The sequence below is a fragment of the Aristolochia californica genome, unplaced genomic scaffold (assembly GCF_029961685.1).
Source record: "Aristolochia californica isolate CCGP_79_NKW_82.1479 unplaced genomic scaffold, dmAriCali1.0.hap1 SCAF_5, whole genome shotgun sequence".
NCBI lineage: Eukaryota > Viridiplantae > Streptophyta > Magnoliopsida > Piperales > Aristolochiaceae > Aristolochia > Aristolochia californica.
In genome coordinates this window covers 4,270,327-4,282,370 of record NW_027182214.1, presented here as the reverse complement: position 1 = coordinate 4,282,370, position 12,044 = coordinate 4,270,327, and the positions used below count along the sequence as shown (strand labels likewise).

Sequence of the window (12,044 nt, the reverse complement as noted above, 5' to 3'; positions counted from 1 at the left end):
TTTCACTAACTATTTTTGGGAATAATAATGGTCAAATTCTTATTTTCTTTTATTTTTCACGGGGTTCCAAACAAGACCCAAAAAGTTGTTGTTTCTTTTCTAAACTTGATACCATGCTTTGGGTGAGAAGAATGTAATCAACTTTGAAGAATCAATGGAAGTAAAACATGCCTTAGTTCGTCATGGACTACCATAGAAGTATTCAAATTTAGACTTAATTTTTAAGGAAAACTTGCACTTTTAGCACCACAGAACATGCATGGGGACGTATGGTGAAAGTTTGTTTGGAGAAGAAGAACAACTGGAGTTGCTAATCAACCAGTCCTAACCATGAGTCATTCAAGGAAAAAACGAAGCATGATATGGACTATGGAGACCCATAACTCAACAAGATTTAGCAAGGAAAAAAGAAGTTCCAAGATGTCTCTCCCTTTGCAGATGTCATCCTCATTCCCATGCTACATAAAAGTTGATTTTGAGTAGTAGTTAAAGCCCTAGAACACTTTCTTTGATATCATTGTAGAATTTTAGGGCCTTATTCCATACGTTCCTTTAGTTAACTGTGTGAGAAAGAGAGGAGTAGTAGAAGAGTAGAAGAAGAGAGAAGAGGAAGTAAGAGAAGAAAAAGAAGGGTGATAGAGTGCGAGATAATGATCCTTTGAGAGAGAGTGGGAAGATGGGAATCCCTCAAAGAATGAGATTGAGTTTCCCCTCTCTTATATTTATAGACAGAAAAATAACACAATAACAAATTTTCCCTTGCCCTCTTAGAGCTTCATGAAGAGGAGGACAAGAAAATTGTTGAATTTCAAGACTCCATCGATTACATATTGGGTAAAGAAGAGAACAAACGTTGGGGAGAAAATATGAGCAAGAATAGGGTTATAGAATTCATCCAAACCTTCCCCCTTAAATTCTATTTATAGATGCTAAAAGTTATAATATTACAATAATACCCTTCACCCTAGTAAGAGTGAAGAAGAGACAAAAAACATAAACTAATTATATCATTGACACTCTAACATATTCATATCTTCCAACACTCCCCCTAAAGCTGGGAGTTTGATCCCAACTTGAAACAAATAATATAAATGTAGTAATAATCTCCTCTATCACAGAGTCCCAAGGATAAGTACGAAATCAAATACAAACTCTCAAAGGGTAGAAATTGGCGATAAAACATAAGTTGAAACCAACATCAAATGATTTCGAACAACTATTGTGATAATAATCATTAAAGTGGGTAATTAACTTAGGCCATCAAGCTATTTGCCCCATCCATTCTTTGATGCTAATTACCATTCCAAAACCGCACAAAATTGGCTCTTGTATCTACTTGAGAATTATAAATTTGAGTATTGTTCATGGTCTCTCTCCACTAATTTGATTTCATGTGGTTTATCTTTTTTTTTTTTTTTTTTTTGGGTAAGGATAAAATGGTTTGTCCTGTCAAATTCATATGAGAGCTCTTTACCATTCCAAACTCACATAAAATTGGCTGATATCTTCCAATTTGGGGATGAGAAAGTTGCTTAGAGTATTGTTCATGACCTCTCCATTGATTTGGTTTAGTCTCGAGCTATTTACCATTCCAAACTCACATAAAATTGGCTTATATCTTCCAATTTGGGGATTAGAAAGTTGCTTAGAGTATTGTTCATGACCTCTCCATTGATTTGGTTTTAGTCTTGAGAAAGGATTTGGATCTTCAATTCATGTGAGAGCTGATTACCATTCAAAACTCACATAAAACTGGCTCCTATCTTCCAATTTGGGGATTAATTTAGCAAAACGCACAAAAAATCCGAGCTTTGGTTTCAGTTCAAATTCCAAGTTAATTTCAAAAGCCAAATACCCTTTTTTAAGGTGAGATTCCAACGGTCAAATTTCTCCCCACAGCCAACGGAACAAAATCGGAAGTCTGAAACCCTAGCGAAAAACAGAGGACGGAGGGAAGAAATGGAAGGAGAGGGGGAGAAAAGCTTTTTCGCGTGCTATCTGCTCTGCTCCTTGAGCCCTCGCCATAAAGGCCATACCTACATCGGGTACCTTTTCTGTCTCTTCTTCTTTGCTGAATTTCGTTAAAGCCCTTCTCTTTTACAGAGTTTTGATCCGTTACCACCGAGAAGAGTTTTCTTGTTACAGACATTCGTCATTCCGCATCTTTCAGTTTTATTAATAATACTAGGTCCAACTTACTATTACTTGCTTTCTACATATTGTCGTTTAAACTGATTGGAGAAATCCCTATTCTGAGATCGCCTTCTATTTGTTTAGCGAGAATGGCCATTCTGCAATCTGAAATATGTCATCAAATTTTTACGATCAAGAATTAGTACTAAATGTCGTTGAAACTGATTTCGGAGGTACTGTAGTGGATGGAAATGATGTCAAAGATAGGGTTATTGGGCTCTCTGTGGGAGACTGAAACCTGGGAGTGTCAGTGGCATGTAAGAATTGTGCCGAATTGCTTGGTTCAGATGCATATAGTTAGATTAGTTATTTTAGAACAAACTTTGGAGTTCGCTAGTCTTTCAATTTATGTTTCAGTTCCCTGGTCTTTCAACATGTTTTCTTTGATTTTAGGATTCTTTTAATTTGATTCTATCAATGGAAAATGGCATGCTCCTCATATTAAAAAAAGGTACAAGAAGTAGCATGTCTGATTTTCCAAGCTGGGTCTGAGATTTCGAACCTTACGTACTCATGTCAAAATTATGCTCATATAAATAGTTATCACAACTCTACACAGGTTTACAGTTAACCCATGTAGACGAATTAGGCAACACAATGGAGAAATACGTTGTGGTGCATGGAGGACAAAGAGGAAAAGGCCATGGGAGATGGTACTGTGCATTTATGGGTTTCCATCGAACGTCTCTGCCCTACAGGTTTTTCTTCTCTCTATTATTTTTAGTAAGGCTTCATTCCTCTAGCCATCCTTAGACTTACTTTCTGATCTACCAACTGAGCTTCTTTCCCTCGCATATGTACAGTTTGAATGGGCATGGCAGCACCCCACAGAGTCTCTAGCCGTAAGAAAAGCAGCCTCAAGCTTCAAATCATTTTCAGGCATTGCAAATAAAATCAAGCTTGCCTATACCATGCTCATGTTGCCATCATGGCTGAAGTAAGGCCTTGCTCCCAATTCTATCTGGTTCAGAACTTCTTCTGATTATTTTATTGAACTTTGTTTATTGGTCCTCCTTGCTTCCCAGCTTGAATCTCACTGTGAACTTCTTTTCAACAAAGTATATGAAGTTCTCAGCCGGTTGCCCAAGTCTCCCAGAGCAGATGAAGGTCAAGTACTGCCCCATGGATGAACTTCCTTGCTATGTCAAGGGCTGTGATATGGAGGATGAAGAAGATGAAGAATGCATCAGTTGGAACACTGACCAATTTCAGGAGACTAGCCAGAAGTGTGGACAGCTGGTGGAATCACCAATTCCAGGTAATCAGAAGAGAACTGGCACTGTTTCTTCAAGTGGGAATACAGGTCATTCTTCAGAACCTGCAACTAGAGACAATAAGCAAAAAAGTTCCACTGAGTTCAGCAATAATTCCTCCAGTTTTCTGAAAACCTCTTACTTGGAGCAGCAACTGACACCACTGAATCCAAGGAGAGTAGATAAAAACATACTACCATCATTTTCAGACCAATCAGCTTCAGGAGTTGCGGATGATGATATCGCAATAAATCATCTCTCTCCAGAACCCGCTCTAACCCATATGCAGAGTCCACCATCCTGCTGTATAATTCGGTCTTGTAGTAAGCGGGCATCTAAGTGCTCCAAGATTATCGATTTGACTGACTCTCCTGTTGTCATTCAATTGTAAAATTTTGAGCTTGCTTGTGCCAATCTAGAATTTAATAATGTGTATAGGCTTGATATTTTAACTTTAGTTACCTTACTGAATTTATAATCTAATAATGGTGTATGAGTCTGATATCTTAACAGACCCATGTAACCTCTTTTAAGCAAAGTTTTTAATTGTTTATTTTTTATTTTATTTTAAGAGTTTTGAGTTAAGCAAGTCTGAGTTAGGGTAGTTGTCTGCTTTTGCTTTTGAAAATAAAATTATTTGCATGTCTAAAACATGCAGTGCAAGTGATGAGCCCAATAACTTTTACATGTGTTAACATCTGTAACAGGGAAAGCAGAAATGAGCCCTTAAACCTGTGTTCTTACTTAATTTACTACCATTGTTGGGATAATTTTGCCATAAATCACATGGACGATAACAAATACACTCAACTAGGATGAATTGCACAATCTAGTTTGCCTCCATTATAACATGAGACAGCGCCATTCATATGTTCTTGGTGACCAGACTCTTAACTCTCCCATTAATCTAGAGACCATTTATTTGCAAAAGAGATACAAGTTTTTGGTATAGGTTATAAATATTTTTTGGATAATCAAAGTGGACTACAAGGTGGAGGTGCAAGCATTGTACAGGGAGAGACTACAAATTCTCACTCAAGTAGTTTGGAGAGGCAGCAATTGAAATAATAATTGCAATGGTGATGGTCGAATATCGATGTACAAGTCGGTTGTTCGTGGGTGGAGGCCAACAACAGGCATTTAGAATCGTATGAACCGGGTTGTAGCTTGTCGATATGTACCACAATTGTATTTTTAGTTTATATTCGAAGACATATTTTATAAATGATATTCTGAAAAGTTAGAAAATGAGAGGAAGAATAAGGTTGAGAAAGAGAGAACATGTGAGAGAAAGAAAACTTGTATTTAATTACTCTATATATAATAAAAATAATTAGAAACAAAATCAAAGTAAACTACCCAAGTCTCAATTATACCCAAAGTAGAACTTTACAAGTTAAAACCCTGAAACGCGTTAGCAACTATTACATAAATAGAGAACTAGTAGCATAAAAGTTTCATGTCTGATACTTCTTACCAAGAGACTTATGACTTCACCATATTAATACCTTGATCATGAGATTGTTTCTCATGAGAGTTATATAAAATGCTTTCATATTTATTACTTTAATACTATGCCTCAAACCGGAGTTACTAATTTCAGCTTACAAAAATTTTTTCTCGGTCTTCAATCTTCAATCTTTTTGTCTTCAGTATTTTAGGTACAAGTTTTTAATCTTCTAGTCTCTCCCTTACTAGGATGCTCTAAAATTTTTTGTTTTTTTCTGGTCACCAACTCTAATAAAACCTTTACCACTACTCGTGGAACTCTTCATTGTAGGATCTTCTAAACACTTTTTTTTTTTTTTTTTTTCTGTACTTTTCCTTATTCTTCTCTCCCTCCAGTTGGGCTTCTCTGATACTAAAAAGATCAGCTTACCCAAAACTCACATGAGAGAGAAAACATCATTCCTAGCTAAACTAGGAGACTCCAAAAACAAACACCCCTATGTCAAAGAAGAGTTAAGAAACAACATAGTCACCCACTTTTAAGGGTAGCACCATAGTCAACCACTTATAAGGATACAAAATAACCTAACTCAACTTGACTCAAGATGGATTTGGGCACAGTCCTATTCCGCCAAGTAGTGGGTCTATCGGCATGACTCCAAAGTGAAGAAGAATATAAAAAAATCGAAGAAATACGACTGGAAGTTGTAAACTTACCCTTGAACATGAACTCACCCCATTCACATATGCATGGACTAGCAAGAAAGAGATTGACCAGACTGATCCACAAAATTTCAAGATTGACAAGCCTTAGCACAAAGTAGGGTTAGATAAAACAGAAAACTTCGATTATGTTGGACTAAAAAACTCAACATGTGGTGCATGAACAAGGAGCAATCGTGAACAAGATCAAACCAATTAGAAGACAAAGCTATGCATCTACAACTAGAGGTAGGAAACATTTAAACATGCATGACTTAAAGCCTCACATATTAAAACCCACACAACCAATATATATTAAAAAATATATTAAAATATGTAGTAGCTATGACTTCTACTCTGACTAAAACTAAACATAAGAAGGAGACAAGAAGGAGAATAAAGAAAGAGCTGCAATATATTAAGAAAATTTTGAGTTGAGATTCATCAATGTTGCCTTCCCAAGGAAAGGAAAATTTGAAAAATAATAACAAAAAAATCGAGTTTAAAATTCATAATTTTCACTTGACCTTTTCCTCTTTTTGGTGTCAATATCTCTATCTAGAAACTTCAGATTGAGAAACCGTTTGTTAAGTTTAGAAACTAAACTTATAGATATTTTTTTCAAATATAATTTTGTTCATGAAGTCTCATTTTTATGGTGTGAATCGTCTAAAAACTTGAAGCTTTTCACTTGTATCCTTTTTTGCGTCTTGAGATTTGGTGTTTAAGATGTCTATTTCTCTTTGTAGAAAATTCATATTTCTAATATTATTTTTGTGTTAGAAACTAGACGTAAAGATATTTATGAAAAATATATAATTTATGAAAAAGGGATGACGATGATAATAAAATCAAGGAAAGACTAGTTGATAAGTGGGAAAAACTCGACATCCTAAAGGGAACTTTTTTTCTCTTTCTTCTTCCCTTCTTTTTTCCTATTTTATATATTTTTGGTCTTCTTACACACGATGTCCTTATTTTTTTTCCTTTTTAAAATAGAAACTTACAAAATTATTCTTCAAAAATTATTTTTATCTTTACATTGTTCTTATTCAAGTATTTTGTTTTTTGAAATTTTGATACGGATAGATTGAAAAATGAAGTGCTTTATTTTCTACTTCAGAATTTTAATATTTTTATCAGTTGTGTCATCTTGTGATGTTTAATAGGACACATCTTGACTAAAATATAACAAATACTGGCTAATATGTTTTAAAAATTTTAAAGGATCGCACAAGGGTGCAAATAGAGAAGATGATGTATGTTTACTTAAAGTTTTTTTCTTTTTGAGAACTTGTAGCCCTAAGGGCAACATAGTCATTATAACTTTCCTTCATAAACTAATAAATAAAGACTATAGGCAAGGGGTAAATCATTAAGTTTCTCCTCTTCTCTCTCAAATTCATCTTCACACTTTCTTCTCAAACCTTTTTTTCTCTCTCTCTCTCTCTCTCTCTCCATCTCCTTAGTCGTTCCTATCTTCTCTTCATCCTCTCCTTTTCTTCTTCTCTTCTTCTTCTTTTTCTCCTTTCTCACCGTCTTTGTCGAGTACCTATCATGGGATCTTAAATCTAACATTTATTAATTTAGATAAATCTAATTATTTTATTAATAAAAAATTAATAAAACCATCTTATAAAAGTTAAATTTATTAAAGTTTTTTATATAATAAAATACCCTATTTATTTATTTATATAAATTCATGACTTTTAATATTATATTTAATTACTTGATTAAGAGTGAGAATTTAGATATTGTAAAAGTAACTATATGATTAAGCATCTAGACATTATAAAAATAAACATTTTTTTTAGGTATTTTATTTTTTATATTCAATTAAGTTAATATGTTTATTTTATTTTAATTTAATTTTATTAATTTAGACAATTCTAAAATCTATGTTATTTTATTAATAAAAATTTAAATAAAACCATCTTATAAAAATTAATCAATTTTTTATATAATAAAATACCCTATTTATTTATTTATATAAAATCGTGATTTTTTTAATAATTAGTTTAATTATTAAGTTAAGAGTGAGAATTTAGATATTGTAAAAGTAACAATTTGATTAAGCATCTGGACATTATAAAAGTAAACATTTTTAGGTATTTTATTTTTTATATTTAAATAACTTAGTATTTTATTTAATATTTTTATTTTATTAATTTAGACAAATCTAAAATCTATCTTATTTAAGAGTTAAATCTGTCAAGGTATTTTTATATAATAAAATACCCTCCTTATTTATTTAAGTATTGTAATTTTATATTTAATTAAGTAATATTTTTATTTTTATTTTCTACTTATTTATATTTTTATTAATAAAAAATTAAAATAAAACTATCTTTTTAAGGTTAAATTTATCAAAGTATTTTATTAGAAAACTCTCTTCTCCACTTTCCACTACATTTTTCATTGTTCAAACTAATACAAGAAAGTACTTTAAACTACACTTTCAATTGTGTACACTAATATAAAAAAATAATTCACTTTCACTTTCTATTGTGCACACTAAATGAATTAACTTCTCCCTAAGAGACGTCGAAGGAAGTGGGCAACAAGGTTGCTTGGGGCCACAGTCGTCTAATCCACCCAGAACAGAAGGTTGTGGTTGCTGCTGCAGAAAAAAGATCAGCAAAGCTTATATATGACTGGGTGAGAGAGAGAGAGAGTATAGAAGGAGCTGAACATTCAGAGAAGTGCTGACCAAGGTTAGGCATTTGTGCCAGAGCAGTGAAAGGAGATAACTTGTGGCCAAGGAAGCAGCAAGACATGTTGCTTCAGTTAGAGTAACAGTTATTAATAAAACCTATATAAAGCTTGTAATCTTCCTTTGTTCAACATTTTTCAACTTCCATAATCTTTCTTTGTCCTTCCTTGAAAGAAGCTAGATATACAACAGAATGAAGAACACTGAAAAACTGAAAACCTCTCAAAAACATGAACTAAAATCTAATAAGCATCATCACTATCAAATGTTTCTCCATTCAATACCTAAACCCTTTGGCAACTTCAAAAAAGTGTGCAACATTCTCCTCAGGTGTGCCTACTACAATGCCATGTCCCAGATTAAGAATATGTTTCCTGTCCCCAGCTTTCTGGATTGTATCGTGAATCCGGTTACTGATAAACTCTTTCGACCCAAAAAGCACACCAGGATCCACATTGCCCTGAACAGCTATGTCTGATCCTAACCGTTGCCTCCCTTCTGCCATATCAACAGTCCAGTCCAAACTGACAACATCAACACCTGTCAATGGCAGTCTCTCAAGCAAACCCCCTGACCCACTTGCATAAAGGATCAAAGGTAGGTTAGGATGTGTCTGTCTAACTGTGTCAACAACCTGCTTCAAGTAAGGGAGACTAAATTCCTCAAAGTCCACTGGGCTGAGCTCTGTTGCCCAGGAGTCGAATATTTGAACTGCTTGGGCCCCATTGTCTGCTTGATATTGAATGTACTTGGACATAGAGCTTGTAAACTTCCGGAGTAATGAATGAAGAACCTATATCAAACATCATTTCTTACTCACAACCTAACAACTGAAACTTACTTCTAGTTCAAGCAAAAAGTTTAGGTGTAATAATATGGTTAAATGTAAGAGAAGGACAAGCAAACTGTGAACCTGTGGCTGTGAGAAAGCTAAAGTCTTTATTTTTGTGAAGTGCTTGGATGAACCACCTTCGACCACATAAGAGGCCAGAGTAAATGGGGCACCAACAAAACCCAACACAGCAGCTTCATTATTTACCTAGGTAGGGAAAGGAAACATTTTTAACTTACAATTTTCAAAATAATCTAACTATAACAAGATTTTAGACAGAATGGAATATACCTCAGACCGTAAGATTCTTAAGGCCTCCCCAACATATGGGACCCACTCCTCAGGCTCAAATTCTCTCACTTGACCAACATCAGCTGCCGTCCTCAAAGGACTGTAAATAACAGGTCCTTTGCCTTTAACTATATCAAATGGTATGTTCATGCCAGGGAGAGGGGTAAGAATGTCTGAGAACAAAATCACCTGCCAGAAGAGGGAAGCAGGATAAGCAGAACTGTGATATAGGGGGAAAAGCGGAGGAAGAAAACATGCCAGTAGCCACATACAATCCTTTGGAAGACCTTTATTATGTTGATTTCTTTACTTCAAAAATAGTCTTAATGATGCAAGTTACTAGGCCAAGACCAAGAAGTAATTATGGATAATTGATCTCATCTGCTGACTTAAATCCAAAACTTCTGGGACTTCCTAAATCTTCTATTATGCATACATGTCACATATTTTACATGATGGAACCCTGATTATTCTATATAATTATGGGTTTAGGGAAGGTGATTGTGTCTGATTTACTGCCCAAATTAGAATACTGCCAGACAAAATGGAAAAGATGTTGTATCTACTTATTGATTAAATAGATAACCAGAAAGACTACATCCAGATAAACATAAGTCACTGTGGTGTCAGACGGAACAAGGCAAGTATTGTAAGATGAATCACATGGGAATCTCACCCCATCAGGCTTGAACACCTTCCATGGCTGCAAAGAGATTTCTACTACAAGATCAACATTTTCTGATCTTTCACGGAAAGAAGGGTATTTTTCACATATCAGTTGATAACTCTGCCAAAGAAAATAGTAAAAAATTGTATTAGTGATGCTCAACACATTTGAATATGCATGCCTATATGCATACAAGTCAAGAAATATTCATCTTTATTTTTAGAATCTATCAAACCTGCCTTCATGTACCTCCCTGCTTGTCTCATAAGCCAGACTGGGGGTCTTTCAACTTTGTCCCCTCGAACAGCACTTAGAAGGAGAGGATCAGTGGTTGCAGCCACTTTTGGCTCCGCAACAGGACCTGCAGGTAAGTGAAATAAATAGAAGTCACATCCAAGCCATTCTGGATTTTTACAAAACAAGTATGAGGTTGTTTCTTTTTGAGAAGAAAAACAGACATGAAGTTGCCCCTGTACAAGAGCTCTGAGCCAAAATTTTACAAAGAATCTTTTCTTACATACTGGAACTTTTAGCTTCATTTATATCTGCTAATAATGCCATAACACAACTAGTTACAATAATTCCACCCACATAATCCCAATTATATGCCAGTCAACTCAGATTTCCTACATGAGTCCAATATTTTAAATCATTTTAGCTTTCTCCATCATCACTGTTCCAAGCCTTTCAGCTGTTTGGTAAGACTACCAGTAGAAATAGAAAGCTGACCAGTTAAAAGGAAACATACTTCACAGCAAGACTAATATCTGGTGGTATAAAAAAATGGGGTTCAATGAACAGAAGAGACCTTGAAGAAAACCAAATTGGAAAGACAAGCATGTTTGTAGACGAGAAGAAAATTCTTAGTTCAGTTCACAGTATATGGCAAAAAATAGCGGATTCTACTTCAGATATTAATCCTCCACACAGATTAATACTGACAGACTGCTTCAGAAAAAATAGACCATGTTACATAATAGATAAAAGATTTCTTTTTGCCCTCACCAGATTGCCAGGAAACCAGAATAATAGTGTATTTTGATCACATATAAATCAGAATGATTTACAGATGTTCAAAAAATTCAAGAACAATTATAAAAGCTACAAAAACTGCATAATTAAAGATTAAAGAAGCTCAACGACACAGCAATTTGGTTAAACACATAAACCCCAAAAGAGTGGAAAAAAGAAGACCATGCTCGCTTACACCATACCGGAAGTAATTTAATGCACATTTCGATCTACTCGTCTCATTATTCCATCCAAAAGTTATCTTAATGACATAACCTCACGAATATCTAGAAGAGACTTTGGCAAACAAAATTACCTCCCACGGTGCAGTGGATTTTGAGCATCAACTTGGGCCGGAAGGAGCCGAGAGATTGAAGTAAATTTAGGTGAGAAGAAAGAGAAAATGAAGCGTAAGAGCAAGACATTTCTCCCCTTCACTTCCCTTTCCCTCAATAGCAATTTAAACGCAGATTTTTCTCTGCAACTGTCCTTCGTTGAAGCGGAGGATGGATAAATTGTTCAAAGTATACTTACCCAAAGACCCTTCCTGTTCCTAAATCGCCCTTACATCGTGTGAGTACTAAACTACCTTCACAAATAAATACTACGACGGACTCTTGCTCTGACAAGGTAGCCTTGGACATGACTGGGAATTCGTAGCCATTCGAGCTATACGTTGAGAATAGTTTCGTCATTTCAGAGGAAAGTTCTTATCCATTCTGATATTGGGTTTTTCTCTCCAGCGCGGATTGGGTACAGGTCTGAACAGGATGGGATAAACCAAAGTGACAAATCACCAAAGAGGACCCCTAGCATACGTAAATGACTACTGTCTCCCTTCATTTTCATTTACACCAAGGTTTTTATTTTTCTGAATTGTTGGGTTCCTGAGTAGCGGTTATATTTTGTTGTAAGCACAAACTTTTTCTTGTC

At 34.8% G+C, this 12,044-nt stretch overlaps 2 protein-coding genes across 3 annotated transcripts; one reads left to right on the top strand and one right to left on the bottom strand.

Moving 5' to 3' along the window:
* Positions 1-1,913: 1,913 nt before the first annotated feature.
* Positions 1,914-3,948, top strand: LOC137966633 (uncharacterized). 2 transcript variants are annotated; one of them, XM_068813314.1, is made up of 4 exons: positions 1,914-2,045; positions 2,753-2,891; positions 2,997-3,130; positions 3,219-3,948. In XM_068813314.1, exons 1-4 carry the CDS (start codon positions 1,960-1,962, stop codon positions 3,835-3,837), a joined length of 978 nt encoding a protein of 325 aa, XP_068669415.1. In that variant the 5' UTR covers positions 1,914-1,959; the 3' UTR covers positions 3,838-3,948. The 2 variants fall into 2 exon arrangements, with proteins under 2 accessions (XP_068669415.1, XP_068669416.1); XM_068813315.1 differs by lacking the exon at positions 1,914-2,045 and adding an exon at positions 2,307-2,450.
* Positions 3,949-8,428: 4,480 nt separating this feature from the next.
* On the bottom strand, positions 8,429-11,750 carry LOC137966339 (uroporphyrinogen decarboxylase). Its single transcript, XM_068812921.1, has 6 exons — positions 11,428-11,750; positions 10,340-10,461; positions 10,110-10,220; positions 9,434-9,622; positions 9,224-9,349; positions 8,429-9,103 (listed from the first exon to the last, which is right to left on the bottom strand). The coding sequence occupies exons 1-6, from the start codon at positions 11,534-11,536 to the stop codon at positions 8,588-8,590; spliced, it is 1,173 nt and encodes a 390-aa protein (XP_068669022.1). The 5' UTR covers positions 11,537-11,750; the 3' UTR covers positions 8,429-8,587.
* Positions 11,751-12,044: the final 294 nt, after the last annotated feature.